Raw genomic sequence first — 26,229 nt, 5'->3', positions numbered from 1 at the left:
TTTAATGAAGTCATACCTGTATTTGTGACTATGTTTTAGAAAATTAAGTACACTGTTAACTTATGCCTGGGAGACAGATCTGGCACACAGAAATGGTAAGATGCAGGGGTCAGTTTCTCATAGCTCAATATGGCAGTGAGTGGTGAAAATGGAATAAAAATATGCTAAATGTAGCAAGTATGAACTTCAGGTATGATTTAAATGTGATTACCACACTTTGGTAAAAGCAGACTAAATTGGATAAAATTTTCCACAGAATTCAGATTGTAAGCAGACACTTTGTAAGTGTCTGATTGTAAGCATTGCACTTTGTAAGCAGATATTTTTGGATTTGGGACTGCTACCTTGAATTCTTGATCTTTACTCTGGACTACAGATTTCCTAAGATGTTTTTAAAAAGTGTACTATGAAAGAAGTACATTTTGAGATTGTTCTTATTCAACTATGTATTCAAGAGTTATACTGAACACATTATGCTTGATTTATAGTTTGTATCAGTTAATATAAAGTTTTAAAATTCTATGTGTTTATATGATGGACAAGTGAAAGGATGGTTCTCAAATGAGGTTTGAAAACTGTGACTAACAAGGCTGATAATTCAAACTTAAGTTCTCTTCTGTGGATAAAGAGACAGGAGTATAGTGAACAGTTGGTAATGATTACTGAATATTTATGTGATATGCAGTGCCCCAAGTGTTTTACATGTAACAGCTCCTTCAATTTTTATAGCAAACTCCATTACTAGAGATAGTGAGTACTCTCGTTATTCCATTTTACAGATGGGAGAAATGGAGGACAAGAGAGGTTATGTAACTTTACCAAAGTCACAGGACTAGTAAGTGTTAGAGCTGGGACTTGAGGCCCAGACCCCATTTTCTACATGTATGTTGTGCTCATTGTTTGATGCAGAATGGCCTAAGGAAAGAATTGAGGGTTGACTGGCAGATGATCTCACTCAGTCTCTGACACACCATATGACATTACTAAGAATAATAATTAATGTTTATGGAACATTGACTTTGTACCAAACACTTTATAGATGCTAACTCACTTGACATTCTCAACAATCCTATGGAGTTTGTATTTTTATTAACTTTATTTATTGATGAGGCAGCTGAAGGATACAGGAATGAGCTTGCCCAGGCTCACACACCTGTTAAGTGGAAGAGTTGGATTTTCAATCCATGGAGTCTGGCTCCAGAATCTGGGATATTATCTATTATGCTGTCCTGTCACTTCAAGTCCAGCCTGTCACCATTTACAGGTTTCCTAGAGGAGCAACAGAGCAGTCTAAAGGAGAAACTATAATGAAAAGAGTTTGTTTTGAGCACTAACCCACTCCCTGTCTCCTTTTTCCCCTCTCCTGTTACCCCTTTTATTTCAGGCATCCACACCCTTCTGAATACCCAAAGCTGCCAAATGCAAATTATTTTATAAATATCTTAGTGGGCACTTAATAAATATCTATAGAATGAATGAAAACCCTTTAAGGCAGCCATTACTATTTAATTTTATGGATGTGGAGACTGAGCTCAGATAAATTTAATAACTGCTGAAGGTTACACAGCCCATTAGTTACAGAATCAGAATTTCAATTTGTCTCTGATTTACTCCAATATCTGAGTCTTCCCATGTCATTATATAGATTTCCATAGAATTCCTTTCCCAGATCTTCTCATCATTTAAAGCTTCAAAATACCACATTCCGTCCTCACCCTACTTTTTTTCCCCTCCTCCTTTCTGAGCTTTATTTATCCACATTTTCAGACCCTCAGCTTGCTGAGTGAGCTCTCTTTGGAGTTAGGAAGAAAGTAAACTGTGAACAAAATCATACTAAAGTGAGAATGACTTATATTAACAATAGCACCATAGTAGCTACAGCTTAGTTTTTGTTTTTTACATGCCATTTAATCCTCATAGTTGCACCATGGGGTAAGTATTTTCATCCCTATATTATAGATAAGGAATCAAGGTGAGGTTTGGAATTAAACCATGTTCTTTCTGGCTATGATGCCTATGCTCGCCTTGATCCAGATTATCCCAGAAACTGTATTTACAGATTAAAAAGATTATCCTAATCATCCACAACCCCTTAAATAGATGGACTGACTGGCAAAATAGGTAAAGGAAAGAGCATCTGAGTTGCACGGGAAGGTTTTAAATTTATATTAGATCAGAGGTTCATAATCCTGCCTGTACATTAGAATGCCTTGGGGGGTTTTTTAAAAAATAAGCAATACTCTGGCCCTATCACAAACCAAGTGAATTAGAATCTCTTCAAGCAGGACCCAGAGAGATTTTTTTTTTTTTTTAAAGCATTTCAGGTGATTCCAGTACACAGCTAATGTGGAGAACTCCACTGCATTTGTAGAGATACGTGGAAGAGTAGCCTCTGGGGTATGTGGTGACATTACAGAATTTACTTGTGGTGGGTGCTCAACAGATGGATGTAGATTGAAATCTGGAAAGATATTTGAAATCTGAGAAGTTAAGGTGATGTGAGTTGAAAAGATCAAGTAGATACATTGTGTAAACATGCATCATTAGTAAGGTGTAGAAGATACTTAAAATTTTGCCTTAATCATGTTATTGAACAAGTCAGAATCCACTGCTAACCATCTTATTTATGCCACTATTTCAACATTTCTTTATTTTAGTAAAGAAATCATGCACATATTCCACAATCCAGTGTTGATGTGGACAGAGAAAAACTGCTGATATGGCACAGTCCTTCCTTTCCCTTCCCTTTTTTCATATCCTTTTTCTTCTCTTCCATTCCTTTCCCTACTCAGCAGAGAAATTTGCAAGATACTAGCAGAGCTGAAAGTGGTAGGTAATTCCATACATGGAAAAAAAAATGAGGTGGTGTGTATTTGCCTCCTCCTCCTTCCTTTCCCCTCCTCTTTCCTCCCTCTTCTCTCCCTCTGTCCTCTCTCCCTCGTTCTTTTTTCCTTTCTTTCTTTCCTTCCTTCCTTCCTTCTTTTTCCTTTTTCAATCAATCTAATTATAAAGTAAAGGAGAATGATTTAATAAAATAAAAAATCAGAGGTTTACTATCCCATTGTATTTGTTTAAATCCTGCCTCTTTCCAAAATATTAGAGGCTGAAGAGATCCAAAGTATTGCAAAAAGATTTTTAATAAAATATCAGAGGAAAAGTCAAAACATGGGAAAGAGGATGAAGCAATATGATAATCACAGGAATATGGTAGAATTTTGTGAATGAGTAAGAAATTAACTGTGGGCTTCCCAGTAGCAAAGGCAAGAAAGTAAGACGTTTAGTGTGGGCTTCCTGGTAGCCAGGGGAAGAATTAAGCATAGTTTATGTGTGTAATTAGCAGAAAGGAGGAAGTATCTAGCAGTTGCTCAGGGGTGACCAAGAGTCCTCTGCGTGAAACCTTACAGGGAACATTGACTGTCCTTGTGGCAGTCTCCTTGACAACAGCTTCACAACAAATATCAAAGGAGTTTTGATATTACTCTTCCTTGTTGTTAACAACATAGCATCAAAGCTGAACATAGTGAAGCTTATCTTCTAGACAGTGTTGAATTTTAGCTGATCTTAACATCTCTATTTTTTTCTTCTTTTATTTTTATCATTTTCCCTCTTGTTTTCCTTTAAAGTTTTCTTTAAGGTCATAGTATAGATTAGTGAGTTTTGTTTTTAACTGACTATATTTTGCTCCTCCCCACTTAGCTGTTTACTAGTAGAGGCACTTAGAACTTCTTTCCAGTTGCACAGGAACCCTTGAAGTTCTGAGATCTGCCCTGTTTTTGGTTTTCATTTTCCCCAAAGGGACACCATGTTTACTGAGGAGAGGCTGAAAGACTGTAGTTTCCTTGGGGGAAGTACACAGCCAGCACTCATGTGTGTTGATGTTACTGGCTTTGGGCAAGGCGTACTTCCCTCGTTTGACTATGCAGTGGCAAAACTAGTGATGGGTTTCAGCACAGCTTAGAATATTATGGTGGCAGCTGTGGGTAGAAAACCAAGAGATGCCTCCATCTGTCTCTTCCAGTGAAATAAGCTAGCAGTGATCTACTGTCACAAAAGATTCTGAATCCCCCACTTGGCACATCCCTTCAGCTTAGAGTCTCTGTAGGGGGCATACCTTCAAATATTGGGGTTGTCTAGTTTTTAAAACAAACGGTGAGGCGAATCTGGTGTGGAGAAGGCTATTTTCCCCCAAAATCTGTTTGCATAAACTTGAATTTCAGTTGTCTTTTTCATTTTCCTTTTGCAGCAAACATCAGTACTTGAGGACACACTGCCACTCATTTCTGGGAAGCATCAAATATTTGGTTTATATCCTCATTCAGACAGAATTAGTTTCAAGTTATTTCTGTAGATACTGAACATAAATAATTAGATAAAACAAAGTTATACTTAATATATTTTACTACATCATCTGTAGAATTATGATTTTTTGCTATGGTGGATTGAAGATTTATTGAACACTGCAGAAGGCATTATAAGAAGTAATAAGTACAGGGTAGGAGGATACATTATAAATCAAAGACATGATGGCTCACTGTACCCACTGTAAACTTTCAGTATAGTTGAGAAGTAAAAATATTAAATGACATTAAATTAGTTAAATTATTTTCAAGTAGGATGTTTTTAAGAGACAAAATTATACACTATAGCAAAAGTTGAATATGGATATGGATAGAAAGACATTCCAGAAAATGCAATATAATGAAGTTAGAGAAAGGTTCTTAGAATAGGTAAGTTTTGAATCAGATATTAAAAGAGACAATCAACATGACTTTGTGGAGGCACCTGAACCTCTTCTGAGGAAGACTAGACTCATAACCTGAAAGTTAGTTGTCTTGTGTTTTCTGGAAAACTCTTCTGATGGAGAATTTGTTTGCTAATAATTCTCTTACAGATAACAAAAATATAATCAAAAAGTTGCTTTTAAAAGATGTGTAAGGTTCTGGTGAATGGCTCCCTATTTCGAGTAATTGAAACACAACATTGCAGCATGACAAAATAAATTTTGACCATTTTTTGACATGTGTTATAATGATGTGTATGTTTGTTCTTGTGTGACCCCAGTCAATTTCCTTGATGTTCAGATAATATTCTTTTTATAAAGAATCTCCTTTCATCTCTCATTCTCTGTAGTGTGGGGTCTGTTCATGCTTAATGTAAGGCATTATACTTTAGCTTGCCATTCAAGACTTTTCTATTTAGAAAGGCATTTTCTTTGCTTCTATGAAAATGGTATCTTGAGGATGTCTCTTCTAATATTTTCAATTTAAAACTTTTAAAATCAGTTTTGAGTCCTTTGGATATTTTCCAATATTATTTTCTTTATCCTTTAGGAATCTTGTGGTTGTATGTTTGTATGTATGAATCTATTTAAATTCATCTTTACATATTTTTTAAATTTAGTTTTTATAATGAAATGATTTTTAACACAATTTTATTGAGATATATTTACTAACCATAATCCATCTGAATTTATTTTTAATTTTTATTTATTATAAACTTATGTGAAAGTTTTATTTATTATAAACCTATATAAAAACTCTAAAAATTGGGTTTTTCTTACTCATACACACAAAGCAGCTCTTAATAATATTGAAGTCATACTCCATTTAAACATACCCCATTAGGGCAACTAATTAGTCAAGATGAAAAATATCTCTCTTCATTTTTCATTCATGTTACCTATTCTAAGAATCTTTTATCATCTTATCCATCCATCCATCCATCCATCCATCCATCCATCGATCCATCCATCCTTTCATTTATTCATTAAGCATGTATTAAATACCTACTATATTCAAAAGAATATGTTAGTCTCTGGATGAGTGGAAAGGTGCCACAAAAGTGAGTAAATCATGAGACTTATGATTCTGGAAGACAAAAGTAGAAAATGTGAGCTTCTGTAAGTAAGGGTTAGTTAATTAATGTGCTTTAGGACTTTGGAGATAGAAAAGAAATGTCCTACTTGAAGGGAGATGGAATGGATGTTTCACAAATGCTTTTTTCCACTGAAATCCTTGTATTTTTGTGGATGAGGGAAAAACATTTTATTGCTTAGCATTTGGTAAAACAAATACGTTTGAAGATATCCTCTCTCAGCTCAATATGCCCACAATATGCTTAGATTTTTCAAAACATTTCACATAGTTGGTACTTTTATTTTTTATAGTTAAAATATGGAAATAGCTAAGTATTTATTAAATTGACAAAAAGGCATGAGTAGCTATCTACCTTCAAAGCCTATGTCCTTTCCTCTACTTTTTACCGAAGAAACTTCTTTTTGCGGAGTGTTTATTGTGATTTTTGTTCATTTTTCTTTTGTTTAATATTATAATACATTATTTTCAGGGACAAAATCAGCAAAGGCTTGGAGGATTTAAAACATGTCAGTCCAGTAGGAGAGACGTATATCCATGAAGGACTAAAGCTAGTAAGTTCTTTTACATTTATTTACATGTATAGGAGAGAATGCTTCCTTATTCTGTAATGAAATACATTATAACTCAAATTATAAAACCTTATTTCATGTTTGTCTTAAAATTTTTAAAATGTCATTTTGTTGTTTTATGGGTGATACTGATAGAAAAAAAGTTATAGTGGTGATAAGAAAAGCTTGGATGACATTTTGCTTTTTAAGGAATTTTCCATTTCTCAGTGGTTGTATTCAGACTAGTTAACCATAGCTAAAAATATATATCATTTAAACCCAGTCCTAGCTACTCTATAATGTGAATATGTGCATATTTCAAATAAAATAGTTAACACATAAGACCCCGTTTTAAAAGTCAGTGAGTAGTGTTTTGCTTTTGTCAAATTTACAAATTTGGTTTGATGGAACCATGCTGGTTAAAAGTTAAAATTAAATTGTGAGTTGGATAATTATTCTTCATTTTCAGGCGAATGAACAAATTCAGAAAGCAGGAGGCTTAAAAACCTCTAGTATTGTGATTGCTCTGACAGATGGTAAGTTGGACGGTCTCGTACCATCATATGCAGAGAAAGAGGTGAGTATGAACTGAAACTGTTCTTTATACCTACTGTACTTTGCTTTGTGTCTCTACATGTATGGCCTAATATTTGAGTAATTCTCTCTTTTTCTCTGACTCTTTCTCTGTCTTTGAGATAGGCACAGACATCCAGGTCACTTGGGGCTAGAGTGTATTGTGTTGGTGTCCTAGATTTTGAACAAGCTCAGGTGAGTACAACGTATCTGTAAACTTTAATCTAAATCACATAGTTGTTTTAGGTATAGTTTATTAAATTCTTTTCACTAATGACTTATGGTAATCAGCTATTAACGATTTTCAATAAAAATGTTATCTTCTTGACTGTATGTCTTGAGCTCTATATTAATAACTTGTAAATTATGATAGGATTCATTACTGAAAATGAAATTCTTTAAAATTTTTGAACATTTATTTGCTTTGGGGGACTAACACAAGAGAAACTTTTCTATTGAAATGATATCAGATTACTCGTCTTCTTTAATTCAACCGACATGTTTATTATGGCAGTCTTACTTAGGGTTTTTATTTTGATTTAAAACTTGACTCTTAGGTATACAGGGACTTGGAAAGTCTATTTAAGAGTCTTTAATAATTTTTCTCAAGATTTCTTAGAAAATCTTTTTTTACCATGACATTTTGAGGGTATATACATATATTAAAAATTATTTTTTTCACTCACAAAATGAGTTTATATTAAAATTTTTTGTTGTGCATGGCTAAGATTCATGCAACTCATGCTACTTACAGATATTAGAGCTTCTGTACTCTTGGTATTGTAACTTGAGGCATGCAAAGGGGTTGTGACTGATCTTAGTTCATTTTGTGGTGATAGTGTTAGAATAACACTGTTGTCCTTATCTCAGTTCCTGGCCTCTAACCCTGGCCATAATGGTGGATTAATCTTGAGGTGAAATTTTTCAGATGGACAGAACTGAAAATTTAATAACTCTTTGAAGTTTTCAAAGTGTTGTATGTCTCAACCACTCCTTAATGAAGGTTTTCTCCTTTTTCTAAAGCTCGAAAGAATTGCTGATTCCAAAGAACAGGTTTTCCCTGTCAAAGGTGGATTTCAAGCTCTTAAAGGAATAATTAATTCTGTGAGTATTTCTCTGAGGGCAATAAAGGCTTGTAATTTTCGATGAATATTTAGAGTATAAGAAGTTATCTTTGTATCAAGTACAGGCAGCCATTATTTGAAGAAAAAGATTAGGAAAGATTTTTGTTTGGTATTGTTAAGACAGTGTAACTATAAAGATCTGGCTTTTGTATGTAAATGAGAATTGTTACTAATTCTTGCAGATAAGAACTGTTTATTAATTCAGCAAGCCTGGGTTTGTGATTTTGAGTTTAAGATTTTCATAAACAGTTTGAGATGCATCTTCCCTTTGGGCATAGAGTTCCTAACCATGTTGATATCTTGAAAGTTTTATAGGCTTTATAGAAGAAATGAAAAATAAAAATTTGGATTGGAATATGTGATTACTCCCTCCTCCAAATATGGTGTGTCTTAGCTATCAGTAAGGCGACTTGAACCAGTGACTGAATATGTGACTGCTGTTGTTTTTCTCTCCATTTAAATGATTAATAGTTTCACTGGAGCTCACTGGAGCTCATAATATTTCTGTTTGGAATTCAGTTGAGCTGTCTCTGGTGATCATTAGAATCTGGGCTACCCTGAACAGGGTATGGGGAAGGGGAGTGATGAAATGCAAAGCAAAACTTCTGAGTAGTCACAGCTGAGGTTTATGATCCATTTTACTGCCTTTTGCTGGAAGCACTAGGAATAGTTGCTATTAAGTATTTATGATATTTTGGTAAACACCATCCTAAAATGGAAGTGAATAATATATATTCTCTAAGCCAAAGCTTTCCTTCTTTAATCTTTAGGTATTTACTAAAGGCAAGAACTGTCGCCCCCCCCCGCCCCACACACAGAGACAAAACAAAAAAAACCAGAAACAAACAAAATGTAGTTTTCTTCTGACATTTGGTCTGGAATTAAAAAAAAAATTTTTTAATGATCATGTCATTCAGAAACACAGAGTGAGATTTATTGAATTTGTTTTTAGTAGCATGTAAGCTTTTTTAAAAAAAAAGTTGATGGAGTCTTTCAGAGAAAACATATAATTTGGTTCTATAACTTATCGGTTATATAATGGCTAGGCCAAATATAAATGTAGAACGGAATAGAGGTTTAATTATTTTATGCGTTTCTATATAGTCTTATATTAATTTTTTTATGGAAATTTGCAATATAAAAATAGTAATTTCTATACCTGGATTTGGGATAAGTATTTTATAACTGTCATTTAAGTTTTAAAATAAAGGAAAAAGGATGGACAATACTAAAGGGTATATAATTTGAGCCACTGAATAAACAAATCAGTGCATCATATTTTAAATAGAATTTTACTGTATTTGGGAATATGAAATTATGGGAAGAAGAAAATACTTCCCTGGGTTAATTACACAATTTTTTTTCTATATATAAAAAATTTTAATTCATGATTCTACAGATGGCTGATTTGTCTTTCAAAAACTCTCTTTTTGTGGATTTTAACTACAGATTTGCCCATCAAGAAATTAGTAATTGACTACCAGATAAGATAAAGTTGTTGTTTTATTATATTTATTCATTAAATTTAATTTTCCTGCTTGTATTAGGGGAACTTTAGAATGTAATAGCCTTCAACAGACAGCTTATCCTGTTTGAGAATCTTGATGGATTTGAGTTAGCTTGAGGATGATATTTTGAAAAATTTAGCATGAAATTAGAAAGATTTGAGTTATTTTAGCCAGAAATTTCCAACAAAGCCTCTGTGCTATTTTGTCATAAAAGGAGGAACAAATGATCCTCAGGGAAGCCAGCCTCTGAGAAAACCCTAACGGTATCTGGCAGATAGAGAAAGACAATCATTAAAACCAAACTTTAACTCATTAATGGTTACTATTTTTTCAACATAATTATAGATTGAGATTTTTGCCTACTTTACAGAAATTTAAGGTAATTCAAGCACTTCTTCTCTCTTTAAGGGTAGAAACTGCTTTCATTTCAGCACTAATAATGTATAAAACCTGCAAGTCAGCCTAATATTTGAATTGCATTTTTTAGTTTCAAAGTATTATCTTGCTTTAAAAAAATTATATCAGATCTTTAAAGCAAATATGCTGTATCCATCCCAGGGTGAAGGCAGATAGAAGCTATTATCTCTCTGTGATTTACCAAGTTCATGGATGAAATTGTATTATGGAAGGTATTTACACAAAGCTAAGCAAATGGAAGAAATCAGAAAATTTAAGTCTTTCAGATGTTTGGCACTGTGTAGGCAAAATATTTGCTAAATTGATGAATAATTTTTTGTAATCTTTTTTTTTATAGTGGAATATAACATATATATAGAAGTGATAACTTCCCAAGTGCAATTTAACAAGTAGTTAGAGAGCAAATGTCAAAGAATGTTATGGGTTGCAGTTAATTTTTTCAGCTGGATGTTATTTAAATATATCTTGCCTTTATTAATTGTGAGTACCTTAATTTCCTTGAAGTTAATCTTTGGAAAAAATTGATAGTGATTTTTTTGTTTTATTTGCCCTCCACCCCTAAAATCCAGTGATCTAGATAGTCTGATTCCTTTAATATGTAAGATATTATATATTGTCAAGTCATAGTTTGGCCAGAATCAGTGTTTTAATCAATCAGATATAGGAGTTTCATTTTGGAGTCTTTCTTCATTTTAGCTAAAAAAAAGAAGAAATACCTCAATAGTTTTGATTTCTGTACATCAAAAAGCAAGGGACTGTAAAAGACTTGGTATGAACATCTTGCATGTTAGCAATTTAACTATCTTTTCTGAAATCTATTTGATTTAACAAACCATTTAAATGTTCTATTTTAATTTGGGATGAAAATGTATTGTTTCAAAGTTTTTTAGATTATATTCCAAGCAAACATGATATGTAGCATTTTAAAAAAAATAACTGGTTAATTTCAAATTTTTGTTAATACATATGAAGATTTAGAATTCATTATGTCAAGTAGATACTGCTGAAAACCTTTTCTTTTTCTCCTATATTTCCTCAGTATATCTCGTCCATTTCTTCATTCACTCATTTGTTGAGCCCTTACTATGCTTAAAGCATTGTATTAGGCTTGGAGGAGGGGACAGAAACTTAAATAAAACAACTTCTCTGTTCTAAGAAAGCTTAAAAATAATGGTGATTCAAGGTTCAGAGTATAGTAAGTTCCCTGCAAGAAGTATAAAATGTTATGAGGATTTGGAAGAGGGAAATCCCTGTGAGTCAAGCTGAGGGATAAAAAAGGATATAACACAACTTGTGTTAAAGTCTGTGTTTGCTATAGTCTAAGTTGACATAATGTTGGAAGGTCAGTTTGGGTATTTGAAGTCATGGAAGGCTTTTTGTGGTGGGATTTGAATGCATTTAATTAGAAACTAGACTGAGTGGGATTGGCTGAGGGGCAGGAGAGGGGGTGTTGGGTCTGGCTTTATTATGTAGGGATATGAGAGATAAACATTGACAGGGAGGCCATATGCAGATAATGGAGACTCTCAAATGTTCAGATGAGGAATTGGCACTTTTTTCGTGAATAATTGGGGCCCAATGGAAGATTTTAACTTAGAATATGGGATTTATAGGACATCAGTAAAGGTTTAGGATGAGCACTCTATGGCAATGTGTACGATGATTTGGAAGACAGAAAGATGTGCTCTAAATCTCTTGTAATAGTCCTTACAAGACATGATGAAAGGAAACCTAATATAGCAGAGCCAATACGAGATGGGGAGTAGGAAGTCCTAGGTGGGAATTCCAACTCTGCTGCTTCCTAGACATGATCTTGGGTACATCTCATAACAGAATCTCTCTGAATTTTAAAATTCTCACCAGAAAAATGGGGACGATCATTTGTTTTATTGGGTTGTTCTGTGAGTTAGATGAGGCAATGAATAAGAATGATCTAACTCAGCAGGGCTGGGCTTTAAAATATTTGATAGGAAGCTAGGAATGGCAGGAAGCTAGGGCCAGGTAGTAGGTGGTCATTTAGCCATTGGTAGGGAAGGCCACCAAAGGAGATGGCCAGCTGTCTAAATCATCATGGCTAAGGTCCAAAAGGGAATGTATGGTATATGAGAAGATTGGAATCAAAATGGAATAACAAGGATTTCTAGAGATGGAGCTACCCAAAGGCAAGTGTTTGGCTGTGCCCTAGTTCGAAATCCCCAGAATGTGGGACTGGGACCCAACCAAGAGCCGAGGGAACAAGATTCAGCATTCACCTGGCAAGAGCTCCATGGAATCTCAGGGCCACACTTTTAGAAAAGAGCCACAATTTATGTGGGGAAACTTGTAGTTCTAATTAGTGATCCAGAGTGGAAACCCAGTTATTAAGGTAAAAACAGCATGCCTAACAGACCATAGTTGCATAGGGCTTATTTCAAGCACTGGGTGTCTAGGGCTTTTGCAATAAAACTAGGTGGGAAAAACCTAATAAACTCCCTGCCCTCCTCAGAATCATGCCAAGATGGGTTGGGGCTAAACCTCTAGATAAAACAAGTAAACAAATAAAAAACCCTCTATCTTTGCTGAGCAGGGTTCTGAGGGCCAAAGCATAGTAAATATCAGCTGCTCTTATTATTATTGTGATGGCAGTGGAGCTAGAAATAAAAAGGTTGATTTGGAAAGCATTAAAAAATTAATAGAATCTGAAAGCTCCTTGGATAAAGGATAAAGGGGACAGAGAGGGGAGCCAAAGATAACTTGGGTATTTTGCACCTAACATGAATAACTAGGAGTAGTTAGAGTAGAAAAGCTGTTTTTACGGAGGGGGCAGGAGTGTTACTGGAACCAAGTGAGAGTGGCAGAAGGGCAGAAGATGAAGTGAGCCTGGGAAATCCCAGTGGGTAAATCCCTGAGGGAAATGGAGTTCCAGAGAAATATTAAGGTTAGAAAAACATTAGAATTGTCACTCCCACCCCCATTGTCCACAAACACATGTATATAATTCTATTTTTTCACTTTAGATTGTAATTAAAATCTTAAGATGTAAAAAAAAAAAATTCTTTTTGGTTTCTGGGGAAGGTGAACTGCAGGATTTTTCTTTGAAAATGAAATTTTAATTTGAATGAGTATAGTTCAGACTGACAGGAGACAGCCCCTGTGTTCTCTTGTGATGTTTCACTAAGCAGCACTGTGGAAGAGAACGTTAAAAATAAAGCAAAACCATAGACTGCTGAATAATATGGAAAGAATAAAATTCAAATCACACTGTGGAAATTACCTTCCCACCTTTTTTCCCTAGGAAAAGGACCATGAAATACTTTATTGTTTGGAAATAGTTTCACACTTTTATTTTTTGTTGGAGTATCTCAGAAAGTATTAAAAGTATTAAGCAGACAGAGATGAATCAGTTGTGAAGCTGCTTTGGCCTGAAGTAATTAAAACCACTACATCTTAGGTGATGGCAGCTAAGTAACTATTGGGGAAATATAGGAGCATAAATAGGAAGGTAATGAACATCTGTGCATTTAGGAAATCTAAATAAATGGCATAGGTTATTTCTGAAGGAGAAAAAAAATAAGTGAATTATGTATTTCAAAAAGTAACTTAATTCATAGTGCTAATAATGTAAGATTCATTTGACTTTTGGAGCCAAATTGTTTTTCCCAGTAATGCCTACTGATTTTTATTTGAAACATGTCTAAGAACAGTGTTTAAAGCTATGTTTTAATGGAATGAGAGGACACTGCAAACTCATTTTCTCTCTGGCAAATAATTTTCCTGGGATAAGAGGGTACCTAATAGCCTAGTAAGACCTTAGCTTACGTGTTTTTAGCAGGCCATGTTAGGAATGTTGACCGCTTAGTTGTGGAAACCTTTCTTTGTAAAAATGTTTAATGAAAAGCCAAAAGCTTGGGCTAACTATAAAGTTATATTCAGAGGGGAAAAAAACCTGGTTGGACTTACTCAAAACTGAAAATCAGTTTTCATGACTTGTTAAAAATGACTGACTATAATGTGAGAGTCACTACTAAATCAGATTAATCTGGGCTTCTATTCTATCTAGAGATGCTTAATATTGAATTTAATTGAGATATCCCATTATAACATCTTTCACATTAGTAGTATGAGGGTTGGGTTGGGACTGTATTTTCCCCCTTTTTTATGCCCAGTAACTGATATAGTGTTAGGTAAGTAGTCATTGCTTATTTCATGTTTATCAATGATCAAATAAATAAAATCCATGCCAAGTCCTTGAAAATATTTTTATAATTTAGCTGTCGTGTATTTGACCATTAAAAAATGCAACTCCTCTTTTTTGCAAGAAAACATTGATTTGAATTGATTTCTAATTCCACATGCTTTGATTTTATCCTCACATGCAAGTTCCGCTGTATGAGGACTCTTTGATTATAAGTGGCAGATGCCCAGTTCATACTAGTTTAAGGAAAAAAAGAGTCTGGCTTATATAACTGGAAGGTCCAGGGGGTGAAATTACCTCAGTACTGTTCCATCCAGGTGATCAGTCCACACTCTCAGGGTCTTCTCTCTTAGTAAATTTTGTCTGTGAGTCTCTCTATTTGCCTTATTCTTTCCTTCAGATGAGTGGCAGGGAAAGGTAATTGCCAAAGTCTTCAGATTTACATAGTCCTAGCTTACCAAGCCTATTTGAAACTTAGAGCTATTCTCTCTAAGCTTCAGTATATAAAGTCCTAGTTAAGGACTACCAGTTACTGTGTCAATACGGTTTGGAGCAGCCTATCATATGCCCACTGCATGACAAGGGGGTAGGGGCAAAGTGAAGAGGGAGGAGAAGGCACCATGAAAGGTAGTGTTAAAGGGTAACAATGAGTGGTAAGTGTTTTCTCAATGGAAAGGGAATGCTATTGGTAGAAGTTCAAGGATGAACGAGTGTTCTGGGTAGGGAAAAAAATTAATGGCTATCACAGTCCACTATATTCAAATATATTTCAAATATTTTTCAATATATATCCTGATAAAGCTCCTCATTCCTTCTAAATTTCACTGAAATCAAAACTAAAGCTTGGGAAATTTGTTTTAAATTATTCATTTTATTAATGTTTATAATCATATCTTGACATTCATTACCCAATGCTTTATTTGAATTTTCATGATGACCTTCCTTAATAATGTTATTTTCTTTTCCTTTATTTGGTAGGGAATGTAGTTGAAAGAAATGAAATCTACTTTGAATAAATAACTGCAGCTTTGTGTTAGTTTGTGAGGAAACTAAACGGACATCATTTAGTTACATGGCCATAATTAAATGCCAACTTTTTATTTCTTAGAACTTCTAACATTAACCTGTTGGGCTATGAAAGGAGAGGAACTTTAGAGCCTCACCCACTCTTTTTTTTCCCTTGAAATTTTATTGAGATATAGTCATATACCATACAGTCATCCTAAGTGTAAAATCAGTTCACAGTATCATCATGTAGTTGTACATTCATCACCACAATCAATTTTTGAACATTTTCATTGCTCCAAAAATTAATAATAAAATAAAACTAAGAATAAAAATAAAAATAAAACTGAAAAGGACACCCAAAACATCCCATACTCCCTATGCCCCCCTATTATTCAATTACTTTTTTGTCTCCATTTTTCTATTTATCTGTCCATACACTGGATAAAGTGAGCCACAAAGTTTTTAAACATGGTCACACCGTATAAGTTACGTAGTTATACAATCTTCTTCAAGAACCAAGGCTACTGGATCACAGTTCAATGGTTCCAGGTATTTCCTTCTATCTATTCTAATACACTAAAAACCAAAAAGGGATATTACATAATGCATATGAATAACCTTCAGAATGACCTCTCAACTCCATTTGAAATCTTTCAGCCACTAAAGCTTTTTGTTTTATTTATCTTTCCCATTTTGGTCAAGAAGGATTTCCAAATCCCAGGATGCTGGGTCCAGACTCATCCTCATAACCCACTCTTGAAAGAAGATTCAGTTGTGTAGAGGACAATGAGGAAGGGAAGAATTGACCAAGCTTTATGACCAAATGTACCATTACTTTAAATTCTGTTGGGGGAAATGCATGATTGCTCAGTAAAGTTTTTTTTTTTTTTTTTCAAATATATTAATTCCTAATTTATTCAGAATCATTTATTGTGTACCTACTATGTTCAAGATACTTTTCTGGATGCTAGATAACAAATATGTATGTGGTATCTCTGACTTTTCTGAGTACAGTTTTAGGCATATATGTTTGATTGGAAAATTAATATAAGAATTGATTCTTCTTTTTTCTCTTCCTGTTACATAGGGAAACATTTTATTTGTCACTCTGGGTTTGTGAAAAATCAAATGGAACAAATGTAGGCTTAGAATGCTTGGCAGATCTATTTCATGTTTTAGTTAAAACAAGGGAATGGGCAAGTAGGATTACCATGAAATAATATACGCATCAGAGCAATAATATGTTGGAACTAAATTCCTTTAGGTTCTCATACATATCTTACATTTATTACTTTATCCCATATTTTCAAAGTGCTTTTTGTAGAAAACTTATTCATCCTTTAAAAAGCGTTAAATGTTTATTCTGAGTTCGTACTGAAAAAAGAAAAGAAAAAAAAAGCAAAGGCAGATAAACTTTTGTTTCCAATCTCAGTTCATTTTTGACATTTTTTTATGTTGTAGTAAGAAAGGCAGACCTGCTAGTATGATCTGTTATGACTTAATTGCGATTGTGAGATGCTGAGCAATTTAGGTATCACTGGGCTTTTTTGTTTCAAGATTTGTAATATGTGCATGTTTTCACCAACATTATGATCAGTTCTATGCATCTGTTTTGTTTTGAGCTAAGAATGATTATGACTTATATTCTTCCCTAGATTTCTTAGACTAAAAGTTTGGCTAGAAATTTTTTAGTTGTACTTATAATACTTGCTTACTTGAAAAAGAAGAGATAATCTATATTTAGAAATGGGTCAGTGTGGTGCAAGCTGTATTGAGCAACTGGTATTTTGAAACTCCAAGCTTTTCTAAAGAGTGAACTCTATCAAAACATATGAGTACAAATTACAAATGTTTTTAATTGAAATATTGCCTCTAAGAGAAAAATATATTTGGTTGGATATTTGGTAGCCAGGGAGAAAAATAAAATCGCATGTCTGAGTGTTGCAAGGTGAAAAGCAAACAAGAAAAGATCTTGAGGAACATTATTTCAATTGTGTTTGCTTATTTTATCCACATAGATGGCCAACTACTAAAGCGACTTTTTGGTGGGACCTTTAGGACTAATGCTGTTGAAAGATTTTTTATGTGATTTAGATTTGCAATCTTTCAAATTCGGGATGAACCCCTGTAGTGGTTAAAGCTTCTCAATGAATCAGAAAAAAATAAATGGTTGCTTTTCTATACTTTATTGTTCTCCTCACTGATATTTTCTGACATGCTGTAAGTCTTAGAAATTAGCAGTCTCTATCTGTTAAGGCTGTACCTAGGATGTTTGTCAAGTACCTGTAATAATCTAATGTCTGTGATGTTATTTTCTGAAGTCAGTTTTACAGAATTATTACTGGGATGGATATTTGGTATTTTTAAGAGTTGTAGAAATGTTGGAGATGTTTGGCTAGCATATGTGAAATTTAAGTATAATGAAATAATCCATTTTTCATAAAAAAACCTTATTACCTAGAATTGACCTTTATAAAACGATATCACAGAGGGAACCATTGAATGGAATTTAATACCCTTTTCCTCTTTTCAAATATTTTATTTAGAATTAGGCCTTTTAAAAAATGTTATATTTATATTTATTTTGTATTGTTTTAATTTGCTTCCTTTCTTTCTTTTTAAAATCTGGTCCAATGTTTTATGGGTACCATTGATTACTATAACATAAATTTATCCAAATAAGTTTTCCTGTAGCTGATTTATAGTCAAAATGCTCATGCTTTTTGTTGAGAAAGTTTTACATTTACTTTTCAATTAAATTCAATAGACATTGAGTAGCTGCTACTTATAATGCATTATGCTGTGTATTTTTATATTAGATTGGATTTTGAATATCTGGTTTTCTTACGAATGTATTAGTTTACTTTCTTCTGGAATGGGTTCTGTTTCATTTTCCAAATAGTATCCTTCCCATTATCATTTAGAAATTGGAAAATATCTGCATTTTAAAATCTGTCTTGGCTTATATTAATTGTTGGAAAAAAACTTTTAAACTGGATTTGATCTTTAAATCATAAAGCATAGCTCCTCGATATTTCTACCAAATTTAACATGAACTTCAAAGACATCATAGGTCCTAAATAATATTTGTCTTCATCTTCTTTTCTTAATTTGTTCCATGCCAAATTTTATCTTGGACATACCCCAGCTACAGTTTTTCAGTAATTAATCACATTTTGTCTTAAATGACAGAAGGAGAAGGCTGTCGTTGTATCCATTGTATGCAGTTCTCAGGTCATAACATGGCTTTTACTACTTCTTGTGTGCCCATAATTTATTATTATGACATGTGACCATTAGGTAAATATATTCAGGGATTTACAATATCTCAATCAAAATATGGTTTCATGAGTGTCTTAACATCTCTAAGAAAGAAGAAACCAAATCAGGGTTCTCACAAAACTCATACCTTTGGATACTATCTGGTTATTCCTGCAGTAGATAGTTCCTTAACAATACCTTCATTTTATTTGTTTATTATTCAGTAATTACAAAGATCTGATCGTAAGCCTTTAGATAAGCAAGATAAGAAATCTCTTTGTAACCAATGCAGTTTTTGGAATAGTCGTGTCTTTTGACTTAGTAATCAGTCTCAAACCTCTCCAAATCCAGCCAATTCTGGCTCCAGAGAGCATATCTGCCACTTGTTACCTAGTATGGAAATTTGGCATACAGTGAAGTCCTGTACTAGATGCAGATTCAGTCCAAATTCATGTGGAACATATCTGGAGTGTGCAGGGCAAAACACCATGCTGATACCTTATTCAAGTTGGGCTGCAGAGAAGGGACAACACAATGTAATCCACTTTCATCTCCTGCCAAACATCTGTATTCTCAAAGGAGGCCACCAGGAAGCTGTGTCACAGCTGGCTCCCGAATCTGCATGTGGGCTTGCTGCTAACCAGAAACTAACCAAGAGGGATGCAAAACAACCTTCTCTTATTCCCCCTTCCTTGCCAAATAGGAAAATTCCACAACATTAGTGCTTGCAGTGTCGCAGAACACTTGACAGTGTTCTGATGATCAGAATTGTACAAATAATGCATCAGAATTTTATACAACCAATTAGAAGCAACAGAAAATAATTATAATTTAAAAGGGGGAAATGCTATTGTTCCATCAACAGTTTTATCTTCAACAGCTCAGAAAAGGGAAATGCTTGGATTTTGAATTTCTTTTATTAATACATGGTAGGCTTTTCCCCTTACATTTTAATTAGGACATAAAGTTTCAATAATGAGAAAGGGCAGTAATTGTTATGAGATTAAATATAAAAATCCATCTTTAGGCATTTTGTTCACAGACTGGGACAGCATGCTGGAATTTAGAATTTTCATACAAAGTACTAGAATTTAAAATTCTGCATATTTTTAAAACTCTTTTCTATCACCGATTTTCACTGATATATGAATGGTCTTGTATATGCCAAGAGCTATTCTGCCTAGACTCCTTCCTCTCGTAAGGTCACATCTTATATTTTACCCTCCTTGTGCCCTGTGGGAGCAACTAGAGGTTAAAAAAGTTTTTGAAATCCCATGGTTCACAAGTTTAGGAAGGAAAGAAACTAAAACAATAACAATAGGGGACAGACCTCAGGCAGACACATAGACAGAACTGATTTTCTATTGGGGCCCCATCTTAGAAAACATTTTCCTTCATGCTGCTTGCATTTATTGCTTTACGTTATTATACTGTCTGATGTTCATTGTGTAGAGATATTCATGGTTTAACAAACTTCTTGGGGCTGTAAATCTATATAGGTCATTTGAAGGGTCATCAGTTATTCACATATTAGTATGACTGTGTTCATGAAATGACAGTTGCTACATTGAGGTAGTGAGTAGGCTGGTGGAGGTGGAACATGGAATATTCTGGGAAATAAGGCAAACCTGGGTAATGATTGTAATTTGAAAAGCAGGAATTACTGTGTCTAGTGATCTAGCAAGACAGTGATGGGGGAGAACAAGCAGTGACATTTTTCTATTAAAGATCAACCAAAGTCAGCTCTGCCTCAAGAAAAAATAAAGAAAATTTCTTCTGCCTTATGGCTCTGAATGTCCTTCTGTTCCCAGGACTCAGGCTAGTTCTAGAGTTTTAGAACTACGAAACCAAAACTTCAAATAACTAATTGAAATTTTCTAAACAATTTGCTCCTAGTTTTCTAAGTGTGTTCTGTGTCCCCAAACAAGAGTCTCTCTGGTAGCTTGTTGTGCTATTATGGCCTCTCCAGTCTTTTAGGTCCCAGATGATGTGGAGAAGTAAAACATTACGAGTGTTTTATCTGTACAAAGCAAGTGTGAGATAGAAAGCAGTAATAAAGTAAGACAATAAAGAAATAAGCAAATAAAAAGGGAACAGGTCCTGAACACTTGGGAAGCCCATAAATTGCAAATCCCTAGGATGTTCTAAAATTTTAATTTATCTTAAGTCAATGATATTTGGAATTTTAAAACAAATTTATAAAAACTCCAATATATAAAAGAAAAGTAAGAGCTCAATGACATATTTTTGAAGATGAGAAATAAGCCAATTTTTAGATTGTTTTGACAGTATAAAGGAGCCCTTATAAAACAGGCAGATAAATTTCACTAGTTTCTAAATTATCAGGTTTTGTAATGGTCAGACCACTCATAACAAGCTTGGGGGTAGTGGAGTGTGCAGGTGAGAAGAATTGGATTTGGTTTCAATCAGACCGGGGAGATCTAACTCTGCACTTAAGAACTGATTGTTTTAAGGCAATTTTTAGTTTCTCAAAGCCTCAGTTTCCTCATCTATAAAACAAGCTCAAAAATAGTATCTATTTGTCCTAGTTTGCTAATGCTGCAGAATGCAAAACACCAGAGATGGATAGGCTTTTATAAAACGGGGGTTTACTTCACCACACAGTTACAGTCTTAAGGCCACAAAGCATCCAAGGTAACACCTCAGCAATCGGGTACTTTCACCGGAGGATGGCCAATGGCGTCTGCTAAACCTCTGCTAGCTAGGAAGGCAGCTGGCGTTTGCTCCAACACTCTGGCCTCAAAATGGCTTTCTCCCAGGACGTTCCTCTCCAGCAAGCTTGCTCCTCTTCAAAACATCACTCCCAGCTGCACTCTCTTTCTTCCCCCCGAGTCAGCTCATTTATATAGCTCCACCGATAAGGGCCCACCCTGAATGGGCAGGGTCACGCCTCCATGGGAACATCTCATGGAAATCATCTCCCACAGCTGGGTGGGGCACATTCCAAGCAAATCTAACCAGCACCAAAAACGTCTGCCCCACACAAGACCACAAAGATAATGGCATTTGGGGGACACAATACACTCAAACCGGCACATTCATAAGATTTGTGAGGATTAACTGAAGTTCTGATAAATCCTTTTAGGAATTCTTTTGAATTTTTGACTACTGATTTTTGTATTTAATTTAGAAAGTTTTATTTTTTGTCAGCTTATTAATGTTTGGGAATTTAAAAGTAGGGATTAGACAATAATGTACATATTATTTTAAATTTGTAAATATTTCTTAATATAAGTATTACTTTTTGAGTGAATAGATTCTTTAGTAATATACTTTTTTATGGTGGGCATCAAATTTTTGCCAAATATGTGTGTGTGTATATATATATATGTATATCCCCAAATTTCTAATGATGCAGCTTTGCATCCAGCGTGAGCATGACTTAAAGTGGCCTGGTTTTACTAATAGCATTTGGCTTGTTTTAAAATTTGCTCTGTGGTGCTTTTAGCTCCCTCCAATGTCAACTAAGACTGACCTGTAGTGAAAAACATTTTCTGTTTTCATTGAGAGGATAATGAAGACAGATGGCAACAAATTATTTGAAGAAACATCCCTAGAAGTTTGTTATACAATTAATGAAAGTGCAGAGTATGAAAGATAATGTTTAATTATTATCGATGGTACACCTGAATCAATATTCAATCAATCAATAACATTTAATTTGGTGAAAATTAACTAAAAGTGTGAATACATTTGTCCTCTCTGTCAGTTGTGTTTTAGTGATGACAGTTTTAAAATAATAGGCCCATTTAGGTATCTTGAACGTTTGAGTTTTTACAATTCACAGTGTGAGTGGATTGTAAATTATATTGTATTTATGGAACTGATAAAAAATTGATATAAGTGGAATAAAATGAACCTAACCAATTAATTGATACTTAACCTATTTTATTATTTGCATACAAACATCAAATTATTTTGATTTCTAGATGTTGCTTTCTCCATCTAGGAATATGGTAGACACTAGTGGAAGAGTCAAATTTAGGACAAATTTTATTTTCTGAAAATGCGTAAACTCTCTTCTACTCCCTCCCTTGTCTCTCTTTGGTTATTTTTCATGTGGAAATGATTTGTGAAGTTTATTTGCTTCAAATTATGGGTTTCTGGGTTTCCAACATTCATAATTAACTGAAGGTGTTTTCCCGTATAAATCAACTTTATTCTGACTTATCTGAGTCCCAAGTTGAGTGTTGATTTGTTAACTAGATAGACATTTTTAATATTCTCATTAATTCAGGCATTCAGTATTTATACCCTAAGCATTTATTGGTTGTATTGCATGTATGAAACAATGTGCCAGGCATTGAAAAGGCATTGAAAGGGCTGTACAGTAAAATATAATCCCATTTCTGTCCCCGGAGAGTATATCTTCTAATAGAGAAGGAAAGTTGAGCACTCAAATAATGTAAAATAATATAAGGTGCAAAGAGATAAAAATAAAGTAAAATTTAGAGAAAGAAGATAATGTTCTGTGAGAATTTGACTGGATTGCATCAGATGGCAATGCCAATTTTATGACCAGTGGTCTGAATTGCTTGCCTTTCAATGAATGTATTAATGGAGTCACTTTTCCATTCAATTACATCACTTCTATGAAAACTCATTTTATTAAAATAATTACAGATATTAAAAGTGTATTCTTACGTATAAATGCACATTATACAGTTTACTGCAAGATTTAAACAACCCTAGCTATTTTTAATCTCTCCTTAAAATCTGACTTCAGTAGGATATATATTCCTAAATGAAAATATATTATTGGGGATCAACAGGGTCTGGCTTCAGATATAATCCATCAACAGTCTTTGAAGGTATTTATCTCCAGTCCTACAGCTCTGTCCATAAGAATTGCTCATTTGATTCTACTACTGGAACTATCAGTTATGTTTAAATGTTTTCATGTTTCACATCAAATCAAAAGAGAAAGTCAACACACACATTTGCCTTGGATATGATGAGATCTGACTTAATTATGATCAATATTGGTAGAAGATAGAAAACAAACATAATTTCACAAATTCACAGAGGTCAGTCTGGGGTATATATTCTTTGTCATGTCCTTCAGAAAAATCTTGTAACTTTTTGGTTTAACTTCTTGTATGGAATTTGAACAAAAAGAGTTCTATTTCCAGTATATGTGATATTTAAACTTTTCTTACAGTTTTCCTTGGTGTTTGAAACATTTTTCAGTAATGTTAACAGAGGTGTGGTTAAAGTAACTAATGAAATGATTGCAAACTGAAAGATACAGTCATCTTCCTTAATAGGGTCCGTTTTAAAATAGATCCCATTTTCAGAGCTGGTTGCAGACAAAATTCATTTTGAGGGAGAGGAATTTGTTTTCTCTTTTGACCTTGCATTTTGTGGCCCATTGTCTTCCCACTTCTTCTTAGTTTGGCCAAAGCTACAACTATACTGCCCGATTTTATAGCTTCATATTTTTAGCAAACATTTCTATACTGTTTCCTTCATAGTCTTGCTATCTGAATTACGTTAAAACATTTGAAGATGCTAGTGATGTAAGAAAGCCCATTGACTTTTAACAATGCACTAAAGGAGTGAGCATTGTTTATAATAGACAAAGTAGCAGATCAGGAACAGGCGTTTGGGGTAAGAGAGGTTTCTGAGTGCTTACAGAATCTCTTTAATCATTTCAGAGTTTAAGTAGAACCCATCTGAAATTTCTCATATATAAATTCTGACTAGATTTGTTCCCTGATTACTAGAGACTCATTCAAACTGTGTGAAAATGGATTCACTGGCCGTAATCTAAAACAATGCAAATGTTGAAACTTTTTCAGATGCATATTCAGCAGCAAAAGTTCCACATTTTGACACAGTTGATTTTAGGGACAGATGATTTATACTTCCACCTTTATTAAAGAAAGCACGGAAAGCATTTGATTTCCTGTAACAGTCCTTCCTTCCTGTTCTAGTTATGAGCAAAAGATGTTAGAAACCACTATACATCATCTGTCTTCAACTTCTGTCAAGAAAGGAATGTTGCTCAAAGATCATCTGGAACTTGTCTGACTTTGACAATGTAGTGCAGAGTGGTTCTAAAAATAAAGACAGGATTGTTGTGTCCATTACCAGCAGCTAAGTTATTTCATCATTGTTGTTTTTCATTTGTAACCTTCTGCCTTGGGTGGGGGTTTCTGTTTCTCAGAACCAGCTAAGAAGAGCATTTCTGTTCCTGTGCTCTGGGGATGCTTGAGTACAGAGTCTGTGTTTTTTGAGAACAATATTTGGCTCATACAAGGAGCTCGTGTTTTGTAAGAGCAATTAATGTTTGATGCACTAAAGGAGGATTAGCCTCCATGGAAATTGAGCCTGTCAAAAAGAATAGAAAGGCCACAATTAAATGATGTTTATTTATTGGTATTATATTGAACTAGAAAATAACATATTGAATTAGCATTATTAAACAGGATGTCTAATTTGCTATCTTGTGTTTGCCTGAAGAAGAAGGTCATTATTGAGTTCATGATTAACAGGAAACTTTTCACCTATCATTTCATACCCAAGCCTACCAGAGTTTGAAGCAACACCCACTTCGCCTGTCCTTATCTGGATATATTCTGTGCAATTAAGGATTCTTACAGTATACAATCTTAGAGTATATCCTGAAAGACATCACAGAATTTCCCCCAAGAACTTAGTAGCTGTGTATGTTATTGTTAATAGATTTTCTCTGCCAGTCTATCAAATTTAAGGAGAAAATCTTAAGGTTATTAGTAATTTTTAGAATTCATTTCATATGTTATAAATTGGTTCTATGTATTGGTCTTTTGTTTTTCCTTTCTAGGTGTTAGCTCAGTCATGCACCGAAATCCTGGAATTGTGGCCATCAAGTGTCTGTGTGGGGGGTAAGTATTTAGAATTTAAAAATACCATGTAGGAAATTATGTTTTCTCCTAGCTAAAATGTATCATTTGAAACACATGTTGGAAAAAGAATAACAAAATTAACTTTTTGGCATCTTTTTCTGTAAGAATTTTTAAATAATTCCTTGAAATATTTCTATTTTAAAATTCAAGTTTTTAAGCTTGGAGTGTTATTTTAAATAATGAGCATATTGTGTGATAGGCTTTTAAAATCTTCTGTATGTTTAGTACATACTTGGGACCTTTCTTTTGGTAAATAAAATAGAATATGAAATCTTTTTCTCTCTTTCTTTATACAAATAGTCATGTACCTGTACACTTTGAGCTCCTTGCTTTGATGACCTGGCCAAAATACAGTACATGCATAAGTATTTCAGAGCACATAAGGAAGTGACTTATGGGCATATTGCAGGAAGGAAGCAGGTGGCTTCATCTGCTGGTGCTAAGAACAGACCACAGCTTTCCTTTCTCACCTATTTTTTTCTTCTTCAAATCTGACCTGAAGCTCACTTTGACCTGTTATTACTTAGAAAAGGAAAATATTGGGTCTGATGGGGGACGAAATGTGCTGTGTAATTTATCACAGAATCCCCCAACCTACTGGAAATAGTCTGGGCTTTCTAATTAATGATTATTGAGATGTTGAGGAGAAATAGTGCATTTGAACATCCAGAGCAGGATTATCTTTTCTAAGATCATAGATTGTCAAAGCCCAAGAGGGCCATGCTAGTCCAAAGGCCAAAGAAGACAACAAGCATTCTCTGATACATGAACCTTTATTCAGGGCTTACTTACAGGGTGAGAAGTTGTGGAGAGATCATAATTGCTGAGG

The 26,229-nt window shown here is 34.1% G+C and overlaps 1 protein-coding gene across 1 annotated transcript in view; it reads left to right on the top strand.

Annotated features, from left to right (window-relative positions):
* ANTXR2 (ANTXR cell adhesion molecule 2) overlaps window positions 1-26,229 on the top strand; it is a 162,663-nt gene that overhangs the window by 10,252 nt on the left and 126,182 nt on the right. Inside the window, exons 4-8 of the mRNA XM_037830075.1 lie at window positions 6,346-6,427; window positions 6,894-7,001; window positions 7,124-7,192; window positions 8,021-8,101; window positions 25,319-25,379. Of these exons, the coding sequence (XP_037686003.1) occupies window positions 6,346-6,427; window positions 6,894-7,001; window positions 7,124-7,192; window positions 8,021-8,101; window positions 25,319-25,379 (401 nt within the window). The remainder of the gene's footprint in view (window positions 1-6,345; window positions 6,428-6,893; window positions 7,002-7,123; window positions 7,193-8,020; window positions 8,102-25,318; window positions 25,380-26,229) is intronic.

This window comes from Choloepus didactylus, chromosome 3 (assembly GCF_015220235.1).
Source record: "Choloepus didactylus isolate mChoDid1 chromosome 3, mChoDid1.pri, whole genome shotgun sequence".
NCBI classification, from domain to species: Eukaryota; Metazoa; Chordata; class Mammalia; order Pilosa; family Megalonychidae; genus Choloepus; species Choloepus didactylus.
The sequence above is the reverse complement of the archived record's forward strand: the minus strand, read 5'-3'. Positions and strand labels throughout refer to the sequence as shown.